Raw genomic sequence first — 25,658 nt, forward strand, 5'->3', positions numbered from 1 at the left:
CTTATCGTAAAAAAATTAAAAAAATCGTACTTCGAACGTAAAATGCTCTAGTGCAGACACGTATCATTTTCTGCACACCTTTTAGAACAACAATGACCCTCTTTCATGCATGAGAAATGAAAAAGGTTTTTTGAACCAGCCTAAAATGTTTGAGCCGCGCACGCACGCGTCACGCAAGCGGTGTGCAGTCTCTCATAAGAATCTGTATATTACAACGCGCACGTCCACGTCTACGCACACGCACCCGGTGTGCACAGGCCTTTAGCTAGAGAGACAGTAGGGGGCGACCAGATTAAGAACAGAAAGAAACTACTTTTATGACATAAACTAATTTAATTATATTCCTACTATTAACATATACATATCTATATACACAACACATCTTCACGGCTTTAGCGGCGGCCAAAATAATGTCACCTCGTTATGCGCTGATTCTGGCAGCCATTTTAAATACTCGTCAAGCAAATCTGAAACCAAACAACATTATAATTAACCTCTTGCCTATGACAAAACTTCCGTGAGACACAGACATATTAAACATATTAATAACGGGTCTCTCACGTATTTGTCCCGTGTATACGTGAGTGACCCGTTAATAATATGTTTAATATGTCTTGTCTATGTGCGATAACGCTGCGTCTTACGTAGGCAAGCACTCGCGAACGCGAAGAGAAGCTACATAGCGGAAAATAATTGCTATCGGTTACGAGCCTAGCGCGTAACTCGCGCTGGCAGTGAAGGCGTGAATAAAAATAGGTAATCATCCGCTCCAGTGAGGCGGAGGTTGAAGTTAAGAGTCTGGCTTAATCATAGTCAACTCATTTATCATTTGTGCCCGATCTTTGTTCAATGCCGTAGAATGAGGTTACTTTGATTTTTGAGGTAACACTGATGAACTAATTTTAAGCTTTAGGATGCTGGTATTATTTTAAAAATTAGTTGATGCAGTTGGCAACCTTAAGACGAAAGTGGGGGGACCCGCGCAAAATCGCCTTTTCATCATTCATTTCATTTTCTTTTCATTATTTTCTGGATATTAACATTATTGAAAATATTTTGACACAGTCTATGCCCCTACGTGATTTTTTTCATGTTTTTGATTATTATAAGAGTTAAGATCATTTTAAAATTTGTATGAAATCTGTTTTTCGTTCCTAGTTTTTACAATAATTAAAAAATCGAAAAAAGTCAAACGTAGGGGCATAGCTACGGTTAATATGCATCAAATTATGCAAAAATATTTTACATTATGTCAATAACTGCTCTGCTCTTCCCACGTATTGAACAAAGCCTCTCTGTGTCCCACTCTCTTCATAATGAGCACCTGCACTGCAATTTGGCCCAGCTCTTCACCATGGTGGAGAGAGGGGAGAGTAAAAAGCCCGCGTATTGCATGAGCTTAGGACTATAGTCGGTTTTACGGTACCTACTTCTAATTCTACTTACAATTGCTCTACTCTTCCCACATATTGAACAAAGCGTCTCTGTGTCCCACTCTCTTCATAATGAGCGCCTGCACTGCAGTTTAGCCCAGCTCTTCACCATGGTGGAGAGAGGGGAGAGTAAAGAGCCCGCGTATTGCATGAGCTTAGGACTATAGTCGGTTTTACGGTACCTACTTCTAATTCTACTTACAATTGCTCTGCTCTTCCCACATATTGAACAAAGCGTCTCTGTGTCCCACTCTCTTCATAATGAGCGCCTTCAGCATTATCTCCGTACGCGGCTGCAGCTTGGCCCAGCTCTTTACCATAGTGGAGGGAGGGGAGAGTAAAGAGCCCGCGTATTTCTTGAGCTTGGGTACTACGGTGCCCTCTAGGAGAAAACGCGCGAACCACCTGCAGAAGAAACGAACGTTTGAACATTTTGAGAGCATATACCGTTTTCACAGTGTCATAATAATTTTACTTTTTAAATCAATATCATGACAATGACGTAGCAAATGTGAAAAGCTTGCACAGCTCTTAGGTTAGGAATGAAGTTGTTCGAGAGTACATACCCCGTTTCTAGTTGTAGTGGTATTATGAATGACCACGTCAGGTTGAACATACAATTCTTAAATAGGGTTTCATTCAACAGATATATATATAGAATATCCAAAAATTAAATGTAGACTCTAGGGAAATCAATTTCGATCATGGCTGTCCATCATCCCTGCCACAGGTGCCCTTAAAGTGGCACTTCACTCGGCCGGACTTATCATCGAACCTTGGCCCCGGGTCCGTGAGAGGATCCCTGTGGGAGTTAATATAAATGTTTGTTGTTACCTGTATCTCTCGATTTTGTCCGGGAAGTCTATTTCGACCATGGGCAGCTCCCAGCCAGCCGTGCCGAAGGTGCCTTTGAAGTGGCACTTCACTCGGCTGGACTTATCATCGAACCTTGGCCCCGGGTCCGTGAGGGGATCCCCTGTGGGAGTTAATATAAATGTTTGTTGTTACCTGTATCTCTCGATTTTGTCCGGAAAGTCTATTTCGACCATGGGCAGCTCCCAGCCAGCCCTGCCGAAGGTGCCTTTGAAGTGGCACTTCACTCGGCCGGACTTATCATCGAACCTTGGCTCCGGGTCCGTGAGAGGATCGCCTGTGAAAGACAATAAGAAATATTTCTGTTTGCTTTCCTAAGGCCCAAAATACACTTGTAAGTTTTACTTACGTAAGTAGGGACAAAGCTATTTATTAGAATGAGATAATGATATTGATCTCTCATTTTGTAGCATAGCTGTGTCCCTACTTACGTAAGTAAAACTTACAAGTGTATCTTAGGCCTTAAATTAAGCGTACAGTCGACGTCGCAGATATGTTTACGCTTTAGCACCATCATGTAATATAGGGAAAAATAAACATATTATTATCTTTGATGTCGCTGTACATTTAGGCAGTGTAGCATAAGCGGTGTGACTTCCAAATTAGTGGTCGGTATCGAATTCTGGTTCGTACAATGAGTTTTTTGGAATCTACACTACCGCTCAAAAGTATTTAGGCACCCGCAATTTTCACCGTACAATTGTATACAAAAATTATTTTCAAAATGATTTCTTACATGTTGGATTGAATTTTTATTTAGGTAAATAGCCTCAAATTGTTGCCAAAGACATCCTTTAAAATTTCGAGTTTACTTTATGCAACGATTAAAAAAACCCTTATGTACTAGTTCATACAAAATAAAACGACTTTGTACTGGAATAAGATTTATGGATTTTTTTACGCTTGCCATTTGGTAAAGGCAATGCACACGAATATTCTGCACATCATTTTATAGCTCGATATGTCTGTTATATTAAAAAGTAAACGCCACAAAAAAATGTTACCCGACTGCGACAGCGATATAATTCTGAAAGTCGATTTTGCATACAATTGTATGGAAAAAATTACGAGTGCCTAAATAGTTATGAGCGGTAGTGTATGTGCGAAATTTCATTTGATATTTCTTTACAATGACAAGAAATTAGTAAGAATAGGTAGAATATCTTACCAAGGTTACACAGCTGCGGCACATAGTTCGGGAGCCACTCCGGCTCTATAGCCGTAACGTTCTTCATCACCATTTTCCTCTTATCCTCGCCCCCAGTTTCGTATAGCTCCTGATACACCACCCATTCGGGGATCGTGCGGCGAAGTATGGATTCGGAATGGAGGTGGACAGGCTCTTCTAGGTCACCGCAGTGGTACGCGTATTTGAATTTTCGCTTGTCTTCGCCTGAAAAAAGTGAAAACTATGTAAAACGATTTTTTTAAGTGTTATAAAATTTATAAACGCCTTACTAGCAAGACTAATCTAGGTAGTTATTATCTGCTCGGCAAAGGCCCCTTCTAGTACGAGTCCTTAACTTAAAATACGGTCCCATCCCGAAGAAAGCGTGAAACTTGGCATGAATGTAGCTGTCATATATGTGCTTCAATGTCGATATGGAAGCACGTCGAGAAATTATTTTTTCCCCCTTTCCCCCCCTCCCCCTTTTATCTCCATCATTCTGGTTTTCTGAATTTTCTACAAAAACGATACGACTGAGGAGTTTACTCTTCAGAGACCAAATCATCGTCGATAAATTGCCTACAAAACGATACTACATTTTATAGTGGTAAGATTAATATATTTCTATATACAGCGATCAACGTATTATGAAATTGTAAAAACAGGCACACTTTTTTCTTTCTTGCTTCATTTATAGGAAAACGACAAGAGCCCTTCATTTATAGGAAAACGATAGAGCTCCCGTAAAGAGCCAGCAACGCAACCCAGCTTAGGACTCTTAGAGCGTTTACACATTGTCCAATATGGGAGTATTAATACAATGTTCTGCTACCAGATTGCAGCACTAGCCCCTTTATTAAACCCTAGAGTAACTTATAAATACTGTGCTTATAACAGTTTTTTGACACGTTCTCAGAGATAATAGAATATGACATTGAATTATTGATGCATCAAGGCGGTTTGTTTACAGAGGACCTACCGGGAAACGCGAATCCGAAATTTCGCTATCTGCCTCTTTATCGTTCAAATATGCAAGAGTGACAGAGATAACGAAATTTCAATTTTCTTGTTTCTCGATAGACCCTCCGATCGTGGTAGTGGCGTCCCATACGCAGAGTTTCGCGTAATATTCCCTATTCGATATCGGATGTCGAATACGACCACAAAGAGAAAAGTCCAACTCATTTTCAAGCCGGCTTACCTTCCTTCACCTCATCGAGTCCAATCTTTCTTCCTACTTGGTCTCCAAGCCCACTAAGTAACAGTTGTCGTAATAAACGCGCCTGTCTATCGTCTGGTGGCGCCATCTTTGGCTCTACGGATGCGTTTACGTTAGCCACACTTAGATTGATCTCTGATGTTAGCTGTTTTCGAAGTTTGCGGATTTCTTTGATGGCCTGAAGAATAATTATTAAGATTACAAACAGGGTTGTTTTCACAACTTTGGGAACAAATCAAATTATTTTATTAAATATTTTTTTTTTTTGTTAAGTAGTCATACATAAATTATAATTTGAAATAGATGTCGTATATATGTATAGAGAAAAAATATATTTAATAAAATAATTTGATTTGTTCCCAAAGTTGTGTATAGATGGCAGCACCAATCTCTCTAGCTATATCGTAATTCCGTAAGGAATTAGTATAGGAGGTGCAAGCGCATACTGCTCGCCCTTAGAGTTGGTCAAAGACGCCTAGTATTAGTAAGATGGCATATAGTCGAGAATCTGGGACGGGTTATGACGGGGTGGCCTAGGGGTTCAAGGCGTTAGCCCGGATTGCTAAAGACGCCGGTTCGAATCCAGCCTTCACCACTGGAGGGCTTCGTCACGTTTTCTTTAATATATGACATCTATTACAGTTTATAGGGTTTAAGGTTTCTTTTAAAACGTAGATACAACTACAAAATGCAAAAGAGTCTAGATCACTCCAGCGCCCATTTTCAAGCAAAGAATAAGACCTGACTAACATATTAGACATGCCATAAGTGTAATACACTAAGAAACTATCACACTAGGGCCAACCCTGAAATGGCTAAAAAGTTGCGAAAAACAGTTTTATTTGTGTAGGTAGTTACAAACCGAACCCTACTTTCATATAAAATGACAGGCAGGTCACATACGACCGGAACAAGGTTGGCCAGTGGAAGTATTTAGCAGATGGCGCCAGCATAGCTTGCCCTGTCAATGCAAAAGTACGGAACCCTCAGAGGGCGAGTACGACTCGCACTTGGCCGGTTTTTAGTATTTGTTGTTATAGCGGCAACAGAAATACATCATCTGTGAAAATTTCAACTGTCTAGCTATCACGGTTCATGAGATACAGCCTGGTGACAGACAGACGGACAGTAGAGTCTTAGTAATAGGGTCCCGTTTTACCCATTGTGTACGGAACCCCAAAAAGGGGCAAGCTATGATGGCGCCATCTACGCAAACCTTTGACAGTTGCCATCCCCATTGGAATTATGCCTGTATGAAGATATTTAGATCAGTACGGTTTTTACTCGCTATTATTTTTAGTCGCTTTTAGCCTCCTTCTCAGGCCTAATCCTTCCTCAGGCACGAGTGTCCGCGGCGTTTGCACGTTGTGCACTGCCCGCGCCGCCCGCGGCACAAAACATTTCTCCCGTACCGCGTAAGATTCGCGAGGCGATTGAAATTGCTCGCCGCCCTAATTTCAATCGGGACGGAGGCTGGATGTTGCCACCTGCATGGAAGCCTATAATACCTAGGGTCAAGCGGCAAGTGTGTTGTGACGATCGCGGGGACATAGTGAGTGCAGTGTGCTTGACTTCGTTCGATACAGCCGCCCTACCAGACCTTCACTTGACGACTCCATCTGCGGACTGCCCCGCGCCCCCCGCCCCCGCCCCATCAGCGCGTGCGCAACGAGCGACGAGGCGGGCGGCGCGGGCAGTGCACGACGTACAACCGCCGCGGACACGAGCGCCTGAGGAAGGATTCCCAAAGAATCCGAAACACGCCGCCAAAAGCGACTAAAAATAATAGTGAGTAAAAACCGTACTGATCTAAATATTTTGAAATATGTCTCACGATAGCTATAGCGATTGTATGAAGATGACTCACCTTCTCTCTTAATCCGTGTTTGGCACAGAAAAGTTCCTCTTCGCCATTGGAGTGGGCGTGTTCTGCTGCGCCCACAGCTCGCAGCAGCACGCCCGGGTCACCGAGTAGTTGTAAGTTACCAGTCGCCGGCCAACTGTCCGGTTTGCCTGACATCACCTGAGAAACCTTTTATCATTAAGGCCATTCCATCGGTTTGCCGCTATCACTGTCGCATTTCGCAAGAAAGAACGAGAAAGACCATGCGCGCCAAGTTTTAATTTTGATCGTTCTTTTTTCAATTTTATTTATTTTAAAAACGTTGCCTTATAATATCGAAAGTCGAAAGCTGTCAAATTACTATTTAAGTTAAGATTGTTTTTTCTTCTTTTTCTGTTTATAGTGTCATATAAGAAATAAATGAGTAAAGTTTGATTAAAAGTCAGAGAGAGGTTACTTTGGGAATTAATTGTATCGAGCGAAGTGTTATAATTCGTGTATCGGAAGCTGTGTTATTAAAGATAATATAATCAAAAACTACATATATTTTTTCCACGTCTACGAATATCAACGTCTCTTAGAAAAATATGATCATATAAGGAGATTTTTCGCCTTCTGGCTCAGGACACGGCCTTAAGAGGAAAGGAGACGATCACTTCTCCATACAAACGTAGCCCTCATTTTCCTCCCTGGATAATATTGACATTATGAAAAATATTTTTACACAATTTGATGTATTTTAAACACAGCTATGCCCGTTTGTTCGATTTTTGTAGATTTTACAATTATTATAAGAATGATGAGCGAAAAACGAATTCCATGCAATTTTCAATAATGTTAATATCCAGAAAGGAAACTGGGAACTATGTTTGTATTTATTCTACTTAAACCAGGGAATATTAGTTAGAAAGAGACTGGTAGTTTATCTCGCACCTTTATGAGGGCATGCGATAAAATCGTGACATTTACGACGCGTCACTTCGATTCCGCACCGTCGGCGTGATTAAAGCAGTGGTGTGGAGAGGACGCGATAAAAACGGTACGCTTACGATACGATGCGTCACTGCGATTCCGTACCGTCACGTCACCGTATTTTAAGCTGCAGTGTGGTCGCACCTTTAAGTATTGTAACTGCTTATAGTTTGTCAAAGGACTGTTTCATTTTAAACATAGACAGAGAGAATCATACTATCTTTGTCTTACACTAGTACTAGCAACCAAAAGAAAAGTATATATATATGAGTATAGTTTTTTTTGTTCGTATTTACTGACAATTTGGTTTGACCAACTATACCTCAGGCACAGTAAGGGCGGACACTAACAAAATAGTGTACGGCAGGAGATTCTGTTGGTGGCTTAACGCCAGCATTTTTCCGTAGCGGGGAAGTATCGGGAACGCTGACACCGCCTTACCAAGAGGCGTCACTTTTAGAACCTGAAACCGAAATAGACTATTTTATTCGGGTTTTAGGGTTCCGTATCCAAAGGGTAAAAACGGGACCCTATTACTAAGACTCGTCTGTCCGCCTGTCTGTCACCAGGCTGTGTCTCATTAACCGTGATAGCTAGACAGTTGAAATTTTCACAGATGATGTATTTCTGTTGCCGCTATAACAACAAATACTAAAAAGTACGGAACCCTCAGTGGGCGCACTTGTCCGGTCTTCTATAATTTATAACAGTATTATCCAAACACCATGTGTTGGGGCTTATAATTTTATATTTAAACATAGACAGGGTTGGAGAATTTACCGTTTCGGTCGAAACTCAATTTCGCAGCTCCGGGATAACTGGCCCATCACTCTACCAACTTTACTGAGTTACTAATAGGACCTTTTACTTACGCAGCTAAACTTTTTTCTGAAGCGGGGTCTCTAGCTGAATCTAGTGTAAATTGTAAAAGCTTTTCCTTTATTTCAAAGATCGTGAATTCATCAGTGATTGGGTCTTCGTTGTAACTACTCACATTACATTATAGGTATATAAAAATACTCACTTCCTCGTCATCTTTCCTCTTTGTATCAACCTTCTCCAGAATACCCAGCACCTCCAGTCGCTTCTCCGCCAACCGGAGCTGCATCCGATCCGGTGCGGTCGGGAACGGGAAATTCACCACCTGTTAAAATAGGTTTTTATTTTCAGACAATTTTTAATACAAGCTTTCGGCGACTGTACTTTTCTTTACCAATCTACTACTATCAAGAAGATCTTCAGGATACTAGATGAGTTTGGGTCACTTTATTACAGTTTCTATGGCCACCGTTCTCATTATCATATAAGCAAGATGGGATCATAAAATTGGATTGCCATAGCCAATAAGTATACCAAATTTCAGCGCAATCAGACATCGAGAACCGGTTGGAATCTTGCTTTCATGAGCAGATGCATGCATACGAACAAAGTGCATATGCGACAGTCATAGAGTTACCTGGCCATAGGCCTGCGGCACAGGTCCGGCGGGTGCTGGTCCGGACAGTCGTGCTGGAAGACCGCGGAGCTGTAGTCTGTAGTCCCAGTGACAGTCTTAGTTACCTTGTCAATGCCCATGCACTTCATCTGCAGCACCAGATCGTCGACCGGCCTGCGGCACAGGTCCGGCGGGTGCTGGTCCGGACAGTCGTGCTGGAAGACCGCGGAGCTGTAGTCTGTAGAGTCCCAGTGACAGTCTTAGTTACCTTGTCAATGCCCATGCACATCATCTGCAGCACCAGATCGTCGACCGGCCTGCGGCACAGGTCCGGCGGGTGCTGGTCCGGACAGCCGTGCTGGAAGACCGCGGAGCTGTAGTCTGTAGAGTCCCAGTGACAGTCTCAGTTACCTTGTCAATGCCCATGCACTTCATCTGCAGCACCAGATCGTCGACCGGCCTGCGGCACAGGTCCGGCGGGTGCTGGTCCGGACAGTCGTGCTGGAAGACCGCGGAGCTGTAGTCTGTAGAGTCCCAGTGACAGTCTCAGTTACCTTGTCAATGCCCATGCACTTCATCTGCAGCACCAGATCGTCGACCGGCCTGCGGCACAGGTCCGGCGGGTGCTGGTCCGGACAGTCGTGCTGGAAGACCGCGGAGCTGTAGTCTGTAGAGTCCCAGTGACAGTCTCAGTTACCTTGTCAATGCCCATGCACTTCATCTGCAGCACCAGATCGTCGACCGGCCTGCGGCACAGGTCCGGCGGGTGCTGGTCCGGACAGTCGTGCTGGAAGACCGCGGAGCTGTAGTCTGTAGAGTCCCAGTGACAGTCTCAGTTACCTTGTCAATGCCCATGCACTTCATCTGCAGCACCAGATCGTCGACCGGCCTGCGGCACAGGTCCGGCGGGTGCTGGTCCGGACAGTCGTGCTGGAAGACCGCGGAGCTGTAGTCTGTAGAGTCCCAGTGACAGTCTCAGTTACCTTGTCAATGCCCATGCACTTCATCTGCAGCACCAGATCGTCGACCGGCCTGCGGCACAGGTCCGGCGGGTGCTGGTCCGGACAGTCGTGCTGGAAGACCGCGGAGCTGTAGTCTGTAGAGTCCCAGTGACAGTCTCAGTTACCTTGTCAATGCCCATGCACTTCATCTGCAGCACCAGATCGTCGACCGGCCTGCGGCACAGGTCCGGCGGGTGCTGGTCCGGACAGTCGTGCTGGAAGACCGCGGAGCTGTAGTCTGTAGAGTCCCAGTGACAGTCTCAGTTACCTTGTCAATGCCCATGCACTTCATCTGCAGCACCAGATCGTCGACCGGCCTGCGGCACAGGTCCGGCGGGTGCTGGTCCGGACAGTCGTGCTGGAAGACCGCGGAGCTGTAGTCTGTAGAGTCCCAGTGACAGTCTCAGTTACCTTGTCAATGCCCATGCACTTCATCTGCAGCACCAGATCGTCGACCGGCCTGCGGCACAGGTCCGGCGGGTGCTGGTCCGGACAGTCGTGCTGGAAGACCGCGGAGCTGTAGTCTGTAGAGTCCCAGTGACAGTCTCAGTTACCTTGTCAATGCCCATGCACTTCATCTGCAGCACCAGATCGTCGACCGGCCTGCGGCACAGGTCCGGCGGGTGCTGGTCCGGACAGTCGTGCTGGAAGACCGCGGAGCTGTAGTCTGTAGAGTCCCAGTGACAGTCTCAGTTACCTTGTCAATGCCCATGCACTTCATCTGCAGCACCAGATCGTCGACCGGCCTGCGGCACAGGTCCGGCGGGTGCTGGTCCGGACAGTCGTGCTGGAAGACCGCGGAGCTGTAGTCTGTAGTCCCAGTGACAGTCTCAGTTACCTTGTCAATGCCCATGCACTTCATCTGCAGCACCAGATCGTCGACCGGCCTGCGGCACAGGTCCGGCGGGTGCTGGTCCGGACAGTCGTGCTGGAAGACCGCGGAGCTGTAGTCTGTAGAGTCCCAGTGACAGTCTCAGTTACCTTGTCAATGCCCATGCACTTCATCTGCAGCACCAGATCGTCGACCGGCCTGCGGCACAGGTCCGGCGGGTGCTGGTCCGGACAGTCGTGCTGGAAGACCGCGGAGCTGTAGTCTGTAGAGTCCCAGTGACAGTCTCAGTTACCTTGTCAATGCCCATGCACTTCATCTGCAGCACCAGATCGTCGACCGGCCTGCGGCACAGGTCCGGCGGGTGCTGGTCCGGACAGTCGTGCTGGAAGACCGCGGAGCTGTAGTCTGTAGAGTCCCAGTGACAGTCTCAGTTACCTTGTCAATGCCCATGCACTTCATCTGCAGCACCAGATCGTCGACCGGCCTGCGGCACAGGTCCGGCGGGTGCTGGTCCGGACAGTCGTGCTGGAAGACCGCGGAGCTGTAGTCTGTAGAGTCCCAGTGACAGTCTCAGTTACCTTGTCAATGCCCATGCACTTCATCTGCAGCACCAGATCGTCGACCGGCCTGCGGCACAGGTCCGGCGGGTGCTGGTCCGGACAGTCGTGCTGGAAGACCGCGGAGCTGTAGTCTGTAGAGTCCCAGTGACAGTCTCAGTTACCTTGTCAATGCCCATGCACTTCATCTGCAGCACCAGATCGTCGACCGGCCTGCGGCACAGGTCCGGCGGGTGCTGGTCCGGACAGTCGTGCTGGAAGACCGCGGAGCTGTAGTCTGTAGAGTCCCAGTGACAGTCTCAGTTACCTTGTCAATGCCCATGCACTTCATCTGCAGCACCAGATCGTCGACCGGCCTGCGGCACAGGTCCGGCGGGTGCTGGTCCGGACAGTCGTGCTGGAAGACCGCGGAGCTGTAGTCTGTAGAGTCCCAGTGACAGTCTCAGTTACCTTGTCAATGCCCATGCACTTCATCTGCAGCACCAGATCGTCGACCGGCCTGCGGCACAGGTCCGGCGGGTGCTGGTCCGGACAGTCGTGCTGGAAGACCGCGGAGCTGTAGTCTGTAGAGTCCCAGTGACAGTCTCAGTTACCTTGTCAATGCCCATGCACTTCATCTGCAGCACCAGATCGTCGACCGGCCTGCGGCACAGGTCCGGCGGGTGCTGGTCCGGACAGTCGTGCTGGAAGACCGCGGAGCTGTAGTCTGTAGAGTCCCAGTGACAGTCTCAGTTACCTTGTCAATGCCCATGCACTTCATCTGCAGCACCAGATCGTCGACCGGCCTGCGGCACAGGTCCGGCGGGTGCTGGTCCGGACAGTCGTGCTGGAAGACCGCGGAGCTGTAGTCTGTAGAGTCCCAGTGACAGTCTCAGTTACCTTGTCAATGCCCATGCACTTCATCTGCAGCACCAGATCGTCGACCGGCCTGCGGCACAGGTCCGGCGGGTGCTGGTCCGGACAGTCGTGCTGGAAGACCGCGGAGCTGTAGTCTGTAGTCCCAGTGACAGTCTCAGTTACCTTGTCAATGCCCATGCACTTCATCTGCAGCACCAGATCGTCGACCGGCCTGCGGCACAGGTCCGGCGGGTGCTGGTCCGGACAGTCGTGCTGGAAGACCGCGGAGCTGTAGTCTGTAGTCCCAGTGACAGTCTCAGTTACCTTGTCAATGCCCATGCACTTCATCTGCAGCACCAGATCGTCGACCGGCCTGCGGCACAGGTCCGGCGGGTGCTGGTCCGGACAGTCGTGCTGGAAGACCGCGGAGCTGTAGTCTGTAGTCCCAGTGACAGTCTCAGTTACCTTGTCAATGCCCATGCACTTCATCTGCAGCACCAGATCGTCGACCGGCCTGCGGCACAGGTCCGGCGGGTGCTGGTCCGGACAGTCGTGCTGGAAGACCGCGGAGCTGTAGTCTGTAGTCCCAGTGACAGTCTCAGTTACCTTGTCAATGCCCATGCACTTCATCTGCAGCACCAGATCGTCGACCGGCCTGCGGCACAGGTCCGGCGGGTGCTGGTCCGGACAGTCGTGCTGGAAGACCGCGGAGCTGTAGAGCCTGTAGGCGTGTCCGGGCGCCGTGCGGCCGGCGCGGCCGGCGCGCTGCGAGGCGGAGGCCTGCGATGTCCACACTACGCGCCAGGCGCTGGCGCCTGTCGAGTGGTCGTAGACACTAAAACAAAATAGTACATTTTACAACTAGTGTGAAAAGAATGTCTTTTTACCACTAGTACCGAGGTATCTTGCCACGAGCTGAAAGCGAGCATTTCACACGTGTTGTAAACGACGTTTTTTAATACAATTGCGAAAAAATAATAAATTAATATATCATTAGTAGAATCATACCACCAAACCAAACCAAAACCAAAAGTACCTATACAGCCCGCGATACGCGAGCTGCCGCAGCCCGCGATACCGCGGGCCCGGCGCGGGTTGGTCAACGACACCGAGGAGTAACGAGTGAGGCCCTGGTACCTGCTCAAGCTAAATTCAATTTTAACTGCGTTTCGAAAGTATAGTTTGGAACTAAAAAGTAAAAAGCACTAGTTCGAGAAATTGAGCTTCTCACACGCTACGCAGCCACAAAAAGTACCACTTTTTGAGCAACTGTATTAAAAATATATATCCTCCTCATTACAGCGCATTCCTATAGTTTCTTCCGGAGTCCTGGTTCGCTTTTGACGACCAAATCACAAGAAAGTGTGCAACTGTCCTATCCTTTCAAGTATTTCAACCCACGGAAAACAGAGGGCCTTATTATATAATAAGTACCTAGTCGGCTCATAAGTTCTGTCATATACATAGTATCAAATAAAATCAAAAGTTTAAGTTTATTCCGTATAATTTGTACAGCGTTTGAAAGCTTATAAACTAGAGAATCTAAATGTATAACATTTATTCAAAATGACCGCCATAATTATCTACACAGGCTTGAAGTCTTCGTGGCCAGTCGTCAATGGATTCACGCACCACTTTCATGTCGATATTGGCCACTGCCGTAGCAAGAGATTTTTTCAGCGAGTCTAGATTTGCATGAGGTTTTGAGCATACCTTTTCCTCTAAATACTGCCATATTTTATAGTCTAAAGGATTAAGATCTGGGCTAGAGGAGGGCCAATCTTCATGCCGTATAAAGTCGATTTTATTGGAGGCGAGCCAGGCTTGTGTAGACTTTGCCTTATGGGCTGGAGCAGAGTCCTGCTGGAAAACCCAATGCTGGTTTAGAAACATCGTATGGGATAGTGGTTTCACAATATTAGTCAACACCGTGTCTTGGTACACTAGTTTTTACTCCTTTCTCACAAAAATGCATACTAGTGACGCCCGCATAAGAAACTCCCAGCCAAACCATCACAGATGAAGGGTGATGACCTCTTTGAATACGGGGAATGCTATTAGAGGCTTCTTTACTATTGCGAGCGTACACTCTATCATTTTGTTTATTACAGTTTTCTTCTATGTCAAAAATGTTCTCGTCCGAAAACATTATACAACGGTGCTTATTTTTAGCGTACTTCTTCAATAAAGCTTTAGATCTTTTAAGCCTTAAAGCTTTAAGCCGACCATTGAGAAGATGGCCAGTTTTTCGTTTATAAGCACGAAGTCTCAGGTCTTGATTAAGCACTCTTTTCACCGTGTTTTTGCTCAAACCCATCTGGAGGGCCATAACTTTTTGTTTCCTAGCGGGATTTCTGGCAATGCGTGCCCTAATTGTATCTTTCTATGGTACGATACACAAATCATAGAGAGAATTTTAAATTTTCAAGTAGCTTAAAAATTTTAGTCGGCGAGTGACCACAACGATATAGTGCAATTATTGCGGTACGGCTATCTTTAAGCGTCCACTCCATGTTGAAGAAAACAGAAAATTGCAAAATTATACTACTCAAATATTTAATAACGATTCGAAATTCAAATGCAGAACGGTTTTTGTGTTAGGAGTTCCAAATTTAAATTTTAAAGGCCAGTGACAGAACTTATGAGCCGACTAGGTAGATTAGACAGATTTCCTCGCGATGTTTTTATGCACCCAAAATCAAATTGTAAACTTCAATGATATAGTCTAGCACCAGGGGGCGCTGGCTCGAACACTCGGTTGCTTTGACGAAGACAGCATGGAGTATAGAGGCACCCCCAGAGGCTGATAATTGATCGAACCAAAGTCACTAGTTACTTACCGCATTTTTTTCTTCCCACTATCAACAATATATTTAATCGCCGGTATAGTGAGCGAGGTTTCAGCAACGTCCGTACTAACAATACATATTCGAGCACCAGGGGGCGCTGGCTCGAATACTCTCGCTTGCTTCGCTGAAGATAGCATGGAGTATAGGGGTAGCACCCATAGAGGTTGGCGGCAGGATTTTATTGCTGGTGCTAGGGTGTCTTCCTCCGCATCTGAAAAAGCATTTCGATTTTAAAATATGGGCTCGTAAAGTAGTCAATATATTATAAGCGATATAAAAATTATAGATCGCTTATTATCTTATCACTATCAACCGCAACGAATTATTAGATAATATTTACAGTCCTACACACATATTTAATATATACGCTCGATGACGCAAATATCACGATTTGTATTGAAACCAAGCGTGCCAACTTTTATTTATTTATTATTTATTTTATACAAAATTTATGCATAATATTATTTTAAAATCCTCCTCCGCAAAAATTGGTAGACTTTTTTGTACAGCAAATTACAGACGTGGCGGCTCCGTTGGTTATATCCTCCTAGTCCATCATCAGTCATCGTCTATCATCGCCGATAGCGTAGAGGAGCCATAACACTATGTACATACCTGAATCGCTCAAATGCCCCTCGCTATCTTCGTCGCTGCCAACCAAGTCCGCCTGTCCATCGTCCTCGGGCATGTCATAATCGTCCAAGTTTACCTTAGGCAGCTCTTTAGACTTCTTCTTTGCTTTTTTTCGCGCTTTGCGAGCTCGTTTCATTTCTTTTTCAACCTAGAAAAAGGAAATTTATTGTTTAATGACTTCATTTCAGAAGAAGCGCTGGTGGAGCGTGCGACTTTCAATCCGGAGGTCGCGGGTTCAAACCCCGGCTCGTACCAAAGAGTTTTTCGGAACTTGTGTACGAAATATCATTTGATATTTACCAGTTGCTTTTCGGTGAAGGAAAACATGTATATACTTTATTGTACATAAAAAATAACAACACGAAAAACACAGTCACAGAGTAAATTAAATACAACAAGGCGAACAACACACACAACAACAACAACATCGTGAGTAAACCGGACTAATCCCAATAAGGCCTAGTTTCCCCTCTGGGTTGGAAGGTCAGATGGCAGTTTGCTTTCGTAAAAACTAGTGCCTACGTCAATTCTTGGGATTAGCTGTCAAAGCGGATCCCAGACTCCCATGAGCGATGGATAACGGGGATAATGCGAGAAAGAAGAATGCCTTCATTTCGGTTAGGATGGTTTAGCACAAGAATTACCGAATAATACTATTATCATGTAAACAGGTAATGTATTATTAGAGCGTTTCTTTTTTTTGCCTTTTTTGTGTTATTTCTACTTAGAATCACGAGCTCTTTCGATCTTAATGGGATAAAAAAATGTCCCAAGGTTTTTTCCTATTGTGTTATTACCATTTCCCCATACACTTTGTATGGCGGTAACAAAAAGGAAAGTTAGAAAAATGTATGGAAATTTTGTAACACTTTTTTTTTCCTATAAGGATGAAAAGGGCTCGTGATACTGACTAGAAATAACACAAAAGTAGCAAAAAATGTCTCATAAAAAAATGACAAAAAAAGATACGCTCATTAAACATAATGTGAAACTCTAAGAACAAATTAAATTATTTTCTATGAAAATATTTTTAATTTGTGGTTTTTCAACACACATTTACATTGACATTCAGTTGTCAGTTTATAATGTGAAAGTAAACCTGCCGGTCTATTTGTATAGGCCTCCGCCAATCTCCATAACACCGATCGTCCGCAGCCACCACGTTGATAAAATCATGCCCAGTGGCCATCTGGTGGACCCACTAAGAAGTCACATTGCGAGGAAATTGCCGCGCGAAGCAGGAAGCAGCCCAGTCTACGCAGACATGCCACGGCGGAACTACGGCAGACGTGCCGCGGCATTATCCTCTGTGCGGACCGGACCCTCCTATTGATTCTAAAAGAAAATATAAGGCTACGCGCGCACTGCGGATTTCTGCCGTGCGTTTTTTTTCCGCAAAATCTGTGAAGTATGCAACCTCCTTGAAGTGCGCGCATTGCGGAAAATAATCTGAATGCGGATTAAAATCTGTGGTTTACTGCAGATTGGTTGCGGTGCGGCGCCGCACGAATTTTCTGCATCCTATGGACTATTGAATAAATCCGCGCACTGCGGAATAAAATCCGTGCGGACACCGGCCGGCAGCCATCCAGTGACGCAGTTGTTCTCGCGACATGGTGCAGCGCGGTCATGTCGTCACCTAGCATAGTAGTCCATTATCAACGTCCGTTCTTAACTTCAGTTCGGACTAGAATGGCAAATTGAAAATACAACATCAAATCATACCTCATCATCATCAGATTCGATGTCCTCAGGCTCAGAGTCCAAAGCCGCGTCTTCTTCGCTCAAAACCTTCTTTTTAGTGATTAGCTTGGTGTAGTCCACGTCCTTACGGTAAGGAAACGAGGATCGGAGTTTCCGGACCAGGTAGTTTACCTTAAAAACAAAAAGTATACAAATACAAAAATACGGATTTAAAGTTATAATTATAATTGTCGAGCTACTTTATTATATGTGACATTTTCTATCAAAAGGTACCACATTGTCGCTTACCATAAGGACGAATATTGCTTTTATCTTTATACGAAGAACCTGTCAGAGCGTGCTTATGGCAAGCGACATTGTGGTACCTTTTGCTTGAAAACGACACATATTTGGAAAAAATTACGTCTTTTGAATTACCTCTTGTTGTCCAGTGACGAAAATCAGAATGCCACCTTCAGGAAGCCTGGTGTGTATTTTGACAGTCTTTTTAAACGCTTCTTTTAAGTAATCACTGTATGTGTTTTTATTGAAATGCACTGTCACCGGAAACTGTCGAGATTCAATCTAGAAAACAAAAATGTTACAATGGTTATATTACAACACACAATGCAATGGTTACATTAATGGTTATAGAGTACAAGTATAACCTAATATGTCCAAAGGCAAATAACACGTTGTACTGCAAAAGCGCCTTCTATACTTCCATACGTGTATTTAATGCCCTTAATTTTAAATGATAACAAATTTAAGTACCAGTTAAAAAGGTTTCTTACAGACAATGTTTATGGTTTAAAGGAATTTTTCGAAGCGATGGAAACAGCAAGTGATATGTATTAGATGCTAAGACCAGTTGTTACATGTATATATTAGTTGGTAATTATTTTTAAGGCTATAAATTGTACGCTCGAAACGAGCAACTGTTGATACCTTTTGATATAATGAACACCTTTATGTACCTACACAGTTTACAATAAATAAGTTACTTACTTACTTACAAATTAGTTTAAATAAAAACCGGCCAAGTGCGAGTCGGACTCGCGCACGAAAGGTTCCGTACCATTACGCAAAAAACTGCAAAAAAATCACGTTTGTTGTATGCGAGCCCCACTAGAATATTTATTTTATTCTGTTTTTAGTATTTGTTGTTATAGCGGCAACAGAAATACATCATCTGTGAACATGAACCGTGATAGCTAGACAGTTGAAATGTTCACAGATGATGTATTTCTGTTGCCGCTATAACAACAAATACTAAAAACAGAATAATATAAACATTTAAATGGGGCTCCCATACAACAAACGTGATTTTTTTGCTGTTTTTTTCCGTAATGGTACGGAACCCTTCGTGTGCGAGTCCGACTCGCACTTGGCCGGTTTCTTTAAACATTTATTTAGACATAATTCAACTTTTACTTTCGCTTTCAGACCAACCTAGGAATCGCGATTATACATTTCTGCAGATCAGGTTTCGATGTTTTCTCTGGTCTAGGGATGACCACATCCAATACCAGAAAACCAAGTCAGAGTAGAGATATTTGTGTGTTTTCAATTTTTATATATCTTGCCCCGCATAAACCTAACCTTACATCAAAATACAGAAATGAAATAAATATAGTTTGTCAAAGGACTGTCTCATTTCAAACATAGACAGAGAGAATCATACTATCTTTGTCTTACACTAGTACTAGCAAATCATTTGTTTTATAGTTGGACTATACTCATCCTTTTCTTTTGGGTAAAAGAAAAGGATGAGTATAGACCAACTATAAAACAAATGATTTGCTCGTCGATTATGACGACAGATATACGATGTCGGTGCTTTAACGTACCTTAATTACCGGCGGTGGTTCCTTAAAAAGCCTAGTATTCTCCGTGAAATCCTCGACCCGTAGCGTAGCAGACATCACAATGAGCCTCAGGGGGCTACCCCTCTTTCTCCTCAACGGAACGATCCTTGAAAGTAGTCCCAGTAGTATGTCCGTGTACACGCTGCGTTCGTGAGCTTCGTCGATTATTACGACAGAATATTTGCTTAAGAGGAAATCTGATTGGATTTCTTTCAGGAGAACACCTGGAAATTCAATCGTTACACGTAGGGTTTCTCATTTTTCGACCTATTTTTTTTTCCTTGAGTTTCGAGAATTCTCGAGCCCATATTCTCGAGTTGTCTCGAGTCTTTTTGTATAAACCGTAATATTTTGGTGAAATAAAGAAACAAAATATTTTTATTGCACCATTATGATAAGAAATACGTAACAAAAATGAATTTCTTATTACAAACAAAAATTAAAATTTTACAAGCAAAGAACAATTATAATGGGAAGGACAAATTGGGGCTTCAAGTAAACAAAAAGAGTCAGTGGTAAGTTCTAAAAGGCCGGGAAGTCAAGCCGAAAAGAACAAGAAAAGAGAGAATGACTCTTGTCTCGAATGACGCCAAAATTCTCGAGTTGTCTCGAGTTCGAGAAATCTCGAAAAGAAACCCTAGTTACACGCAAATTTCATTCACGCGTAGCGTTGCCATACATCAGGGTTTCCCCTGACACATGAAGATTTATGGTCCTTCGTCAGGATTGCGTGGGGACTTGGCGAGTATCAGGGTTTTTCAGAAACCTCAGCTAGACACTAGACGCTAGCTACAGTTTGGAGTTGGCTGGAGGATTTTGGAGAGACGAAGTGCAGAAAGACCTCAGCGAACTCAGCGTCATCGACTGACAGAAACGGCTTTGGACAGAGTAGCATGGCGGTCTTTGGTGTCGGAGACCAAGATCCACTTCGGGTCGTTGCGCCACAGCAGTAAGTAAGTAAGTGGAGGATTTTAGAAGAAATGACCGTCCAGGAAATGTCAGGATTTTAGGGTGATGTCCAGACTTTTGTTAGGATATTTAAGAGTCCCCAGCAAGCTCGGCCGAATTTCACCTTCTCATAGAAACGGAGTTTCGTTCTCATTTTAAAACTACGTGTTGGATTGTAATGAAACTGCACATACAATGACATGAAGTGTATATCTAGTGATGTAATTAGTTCTGTGGCTTGCTGTACGAGCCAATATAAGCTTAGTTGAAAGCATAGACAAAGTAAACTATTTTATTTATAAAATAAAACTATGAAAACGGATTATATCGCGTATATTGAATTTATAATACATCCCGACGTTTCGAACTCTTTACAGCGTTCGTGGTCAACGGGTCAATCAATATACGCGATATAATCCGTTTTCATAGTTTTATTTCATGAGTAACTATCGCGGTAACCGAAGACAATATTATTTTATTTATACCTATTTTTGTACAATAAAGTGATAACTACTACTAAAGTGATATCTATAGTTATCAGCTCATTCCACAAAAAAGGACCACGAGTCACGATTGCATTGCGTGTTGTTATCAATTATCTCAATCAATGATGCAAAATTTTATTTATATCTATATCCAGAGATAAAGTGCAAATCTTATCTAGAGATACAAATAAAAAAACACGCAATGTAATGGTGACTGTCATTACTTTTGTCGTGGAATAATCCATTCGGTTTACAGGGTCGATTGAAAAAGGGATGTTTTGCGAAAGTAAAAAAGGGGAACATTTTGCGTGGGTGCATCTTAACCATTTTTTCTGTTCGATATTATACTATTATGTTTTCTTCGTCTGCGTGGGATGATGATGACTGATAAAAACTATCCTATGTCCTTCCTCGGGCCTTAATCTATATCCAAACCAAATTTCATCTCAATCACTTCAGCGGTTTAAGCGTGAAGAGATAAGAGACAGACAGACAAGGTTATTTTCGCATTAATAATATTAGTAGGGATATCATTGTCTAGTACCCGCCACACAAGCCTTATAGAGCTTACTGTGGGACTAGATCCGAGTTATGTAAATTGTCCTATAATATTTAATTACTTATTACTGGTTTCCACATGCTGATGGGACTGCCACGTTACTGTAGCGCTTCGGGTATGTTTGCGGAGGCTAGAGTGGACGCGTTCAGGGCTATAATACGCAAACGTACTGCCTCCCTCATGCGCCGGGTACGTGACAGTTCCAACAGTCTGCTTCGCTCATCCATGGAAATCCAGCTGGTACACTTTGGGGGCACTGGAATGACCTACATATGGGTTCTAGAGGCACAGTGTATAATTTAATGTAAATATTTACTTGTAATTTAAATCTAAATTTGATTTTTAATGTAATTGTAACGTAATGTAATTTCAATTTATTTTATGTATTTTTAAGTTTAATTTGTAATTTTTATATTTGGGTTTTTGCCTGAAATAAACATATTGATTGATTGATTACACAACTATTAACATCTAGATGCCCAAGTAAGAATTATTTGCTCACCATCAGTCATAAATTTGATCCTAGTATCCTTACTGACGTTGCCCTCAAACCTCATCAGATACGACACCTCCTTGCTGCTCAGACCCAGCTCGTAACCAACTCTGGCTGCCATGGCAACCGTCGCCACTCTTCTCGGCTCTGTGACCGCTATCATTTTGTGCTCAGCGTACCCCGCTTCATACAGAAACTGGGGTATTTGAGTGGTTTTACCGCTTCCTGAAATTAAATAAAATATTTGCGTCAATTAATAACATGCTACGGGTAAATAAGTAAACTGTATTTATTTGTGTTGTTTTCAATCAAAAGGTACCGCTTTCGCTTACCACAAGAACAAAATAGGCTTGTATCTTTATACAAATAACCTTTCAAAGCATATATTGCAAACGAAAAAATGATACCTTTTGCTTGAATTATCACCAAATATAATGCCTTGGTTGACATCAGAATTGGACATGGTTGATGAAGAGTCAGTGTTAGATGGCAATTGTCAAGATAGTGAAAAAGAGGCAACTATGGCAACAAGTCATGTTATTTTTTTGCCAGTAATAGCACATACTTCTATAATAATAAACGCTCTCGTAGCTCGTGACACCTCTGAAGGACCGAGTTTTAATAGTCTAGTGTCCGCGACCCAGACGGGCAATAAACTTGTGTACCACTATTATGGTAAAAAAAAACCGGACAAATGCGAGTCGGACTCGCCCACCTAGGGTTCCGTACTTTTTAGTATTTGTTGTTATAGTGGCAACAGAAATACATAATTTGTGAAGATTTCAACTTTCTAGCTATCACAGTTCATGAGATACAGCCTGCCAACAGACAGACAGACAGATGGACAGAGGAGTCTTAGTAATAGGGTCCCGTTTTTACCCTTTGGGTATGGACCCTAGAAAACAATAAACTTACCAGTTTCACCAGCGACTACCAAAAATTCATTCTCATTGACTAATTCCATGACTTTTTGCTCTTCGCCCAAAATCGGGAGTCTGAGCCTTGCTACCTGAATCTTAGGGTCTCTATTAACTTGAACAACAATTGTGGGATGTTCTAACACTGGTTTCTTCACTTCTTCTTTAACTTTCACTGGTTTCTTTGTTTTTTCTTGATTTCTCTCATTTCTTGACACTTTTTGTCCTTTTTCTGTAGATTCTTGGATAATTTCAGCATCAATTTTATTTGCTTTTTCATTATTGATTATTACAGTTTCATCTTTATTACCAACATTTAAAGTCCCATTTTGAATGTTCTGTTGTTCTTCTATGATTTCTGGTTCATCTTCTGATTCTGAACTTGATTCCTCAGAAGACGATCCTACAAGACCAACTATATTGGGATCATATTTAGCTTTCTTTTTTTTCTCTTCAATATCAAGTTTTAGAAGGCGCAAACGCTTTTTTGCTCCTAAAAATAATTATATGGAATATTAATTTCATGTAGTAATTTGCAACCTACGAAAACAGTTAATTGCGCATAATAAAGTATTAAAAATTACGTATTATTTAATTATTTATCAAATTTGCACCTACACCTGCAATCTGCAATCAAATGTACACCTGCAATCTGTGGGCGCAGTATACGCAACGGGCATACAGGGCTCTCAGGGTCCAGTACAATAATGCGTTCCCGGTGCTGATGGGGCTGCCTCGGTTCTGTAGCGCATCGGGGATGTTCGCGACGGCTCGCGTGGAATGTTTCTATACTACCATGCGTGCACGCGCAGCATCCCTGGTGCGCCGGGGTGCGTGGCAGTCCCAACAGCATCCTACGAATGATAGCGGACAGGGTAGACTGTCCCTACTTGTCGCACTGTGAGGGATTGCATTCCCCCATCAGTGTTATATTATTTTAAATCTAAGTTCGTTGTACATACTAACCCCTTAGTTTGTAAGTTCTACTAATAAAAATATGTGTCCATGTGTTACACGCAATAAAAATATTCATTCATTCATTCAAAAATCATGAAAGTTAAACTTTAACGAAGTTGAAATTGCAATAACGTAGCACAGCCATTTCCGAAGACCTCTAGGGCTCCGCAAAGCCTCTGTTGGGGCTCCGCGAGATAACTTGTAATAATAAGAAAAAACACCAGCTCTTCTATGTATAGGTATATCTGGTCCCCAATGACGAATGAAAATTTTAAATTTGCTGATCGTCAAATATTTTGCTATCCAAAAGGGTTCCATCACCAAAAACCTTGGACATTCATATTCATTCAGTCATACTCAAGTAAGCCGTCTTGTACCACTTTCAATGACAAAATGCCTTTCTTAGGGACAATTGCCCACTAACCCAGAGTTAACCGGTTAAACCGTTAACCCAGTGTCAAATTCTAGTGGTAACCATGGTAACTCCCGGGGGTGAGATACGTAAATGTATTTACCCCTGCGAAAAACAAAAAAAGGTTTACGCGGTTAATCCCGGGTTTGTGAATAGTGCAAATGGCCCTTAATGAGTTAAACAATTGCAATTTCAACCTTGAATTAGAGAAGATGGTAGCGATTTGTATGCAATTTTTGTAGGTCATTGCGCTAGTTTCTGTCCATGCTCTAATTTTCGTCCACTTGATGGATGAGGAAATAATATATTTCATTTTCAATTTGCTACTTGTGAAATATATTTTCTATATAGATAGATAAATTGTTAAGACATTAAGGTTGCAATAAATGCAAATATGTGCAGCAATGTAGTTTTATAATCAAATTTTGTCAAGTGGACGAAAACTAGCACAATGACCCTTGTTATAAGTGGTAGCCTAAAACAATGTCATTGTTCACAAGATAATCTGTCAAGTGCTAGATGGTAATTTTACAAATTTCAACTATACAGATTGTTTAGTTGAAATTTTTAATTTTTAAAACAACAATTCTTACATACCTGCAATGCTACTAAATTTCTTCTCGCTTCCGCTAGCATCAGCTTCTTGCACATGCGCAGCGGTACTTAAATCTGTAAGCCTGCGTAGACCCAGAGTCTGTACGGTGGAAATAGTTGTCATCTGATTCACCTCTTCCAGCGACGCTTGGACTTGAGCGAGAGATTCTAGAAGTGCTGATCGCTGTAATTTGAAGTAATAAAAATATGTTATATCTGTAACATTATTCAAATATGTTACATTTGTTAACTTATTTAAAGAATAGATCAATAAATAATAATTTATATGGTACCTACTACAACAACCTAAATTCTCTTGTTTCTTAAAAATTTAATAAGGTATATGAAATCAACCTTTACATAGACAAGTATCATCATAATATTTTGTCTTACAGACTAATACTAACTAGAGATTTAATGGCCCGAAGCCTTTTCTTCGAGTATGCCTAGGCACTATATCGGGAGTCGTGGAAGACAAGGGGAGAGGCCTTTGCCCAGCAGTGGGACACCATAATGGGCTAGTAAAAAAAAAAAAGAAAAATGCCTATGTTACTTCCCAACATTACATCGCCACAGCTGTGAAAATACAGGCAACAGAAAAAATAATAATTCAGAGCACAACTTACGTTTTCCTTCTTCTTTTTTTTGTCAACAATCTTTTCAAGCCGTTTCCTCTGCTGTTTTGAAAGGAATCGGGTTTTCTCCTTCTTTTCATTGATAATTTTTGTCTGTCGCTTCTTTGCGGGCAGAGCGAGGATATTACTCGCATCATGCGATCCATATTCGCTGTTCGCAAATTCAAGTTTTATCTGAAAATATGAATCAGAATAATCATTATTTGGATAACATTTAGAATGTAATTATGAATATAGCTAGAAGAACCTTTACCTCGTTGGTTTTTCTGTTATCTATGCTAGTTTTAACAACTTGGCGCGCCTTAGCGTTATAAACACGCTTCCCCATTTTAACCACAATATTGTAGACTTTCTGGATGGATATTGGGTTTTACATTTTCTCTTATGGATGCAAAAATATTAATTAAAATACTATCAAAGTACGTTGTACGTCAAAGAAACGTGTTTTTGTTATG

The 25,658-nt window shown here is 43.0% G+C and overlaps 1 protein-coding gene across 1 annotated transcript; it reads right to left on the minus strand.

The window, feature by feature from the left end:
• Positions 1 to 319: 319 nt before the first annotated feature.
• On the minus strand, positions 320 to 25,658 carry LOC134750159 (probable ATP-dependent RNA helicase kurz). The gene is made up of 19 exons (XM_063685281.1): positions 25,457 to 25,658; positions 25,195 to 25,377; positions 24,572 to 24,752; positions 22,604 to 23,098; positions 21,698 to 21,913; positions 19,186 to 19,427; positions 17,774 to 17,920; positions 17,378 to 17,527; positions 15,635 to 15,800; positions 15,011 to 15,230; positions 12,777 to 13,005; positions 8,533 to 8,652; positions 7,831 to 7,971; positions 6,561 to 6,716; positions 4,676 to 4,871; positions 3,475 to 3,699; positions 2,442 to 2,583; positions 1,636 to 1,838; positions 320 to 467 (listed from the first exon to the last, which is right to left on the minus strand). The coding sequence occupies exons 1-19, from the start codon at positions 25,529 to 25,531 to the stop codon at positions 385 to 387; spliced, it is 3,570 nt and encodes a 1,189-aa protein (XP_063541351.1). The 5' UTR covers positions 25,532 to 25,658; the 3' UTR covers positions 320 to 384.

This window comes from Cydia strobilella, chromosome 19, assembly GCF_947568885.1.
Source record: "Cydia strobilella chromosome 19, ilCydStro3.1, whole genome shotgun sequence".
Classification (NCBI taxonomy): domain Eukaryota; kingdom Metazoa; phylum Arthropoda; class Insecta; order Lepidoptera; family Tortricidae; genus Cydia; species Cydia strobilella.

What these genes read in the sequence shown, in the direction of transcription:
- LOC134750159 (XM_063685281.1), bottom strand. Translation starts at nt 25,531, where the DNA reads ATGGGGAAGCGTGTTTATAACGCTAAGGCGCGCCAAGTTGTTAAAACT. An exon ending in ACTCGATGAGGTGAAGGAAG is followed by an intron (nt 3,700 to 4,675) that starts GTAAGCCGGCTT and finishes CACTTTTTTCAG; the next exon opens with GCGAAGACAAGCGAAAATTC. An exon ending in GACAAAATCGAGAGATACAG is followed by an intron (nt 1,839 to 2,441) that starts GTAACAACAAAC and finishes TTTCTTCTGCAG; the next exon opens with GTGGTTCGCGCGTTTTCTCC.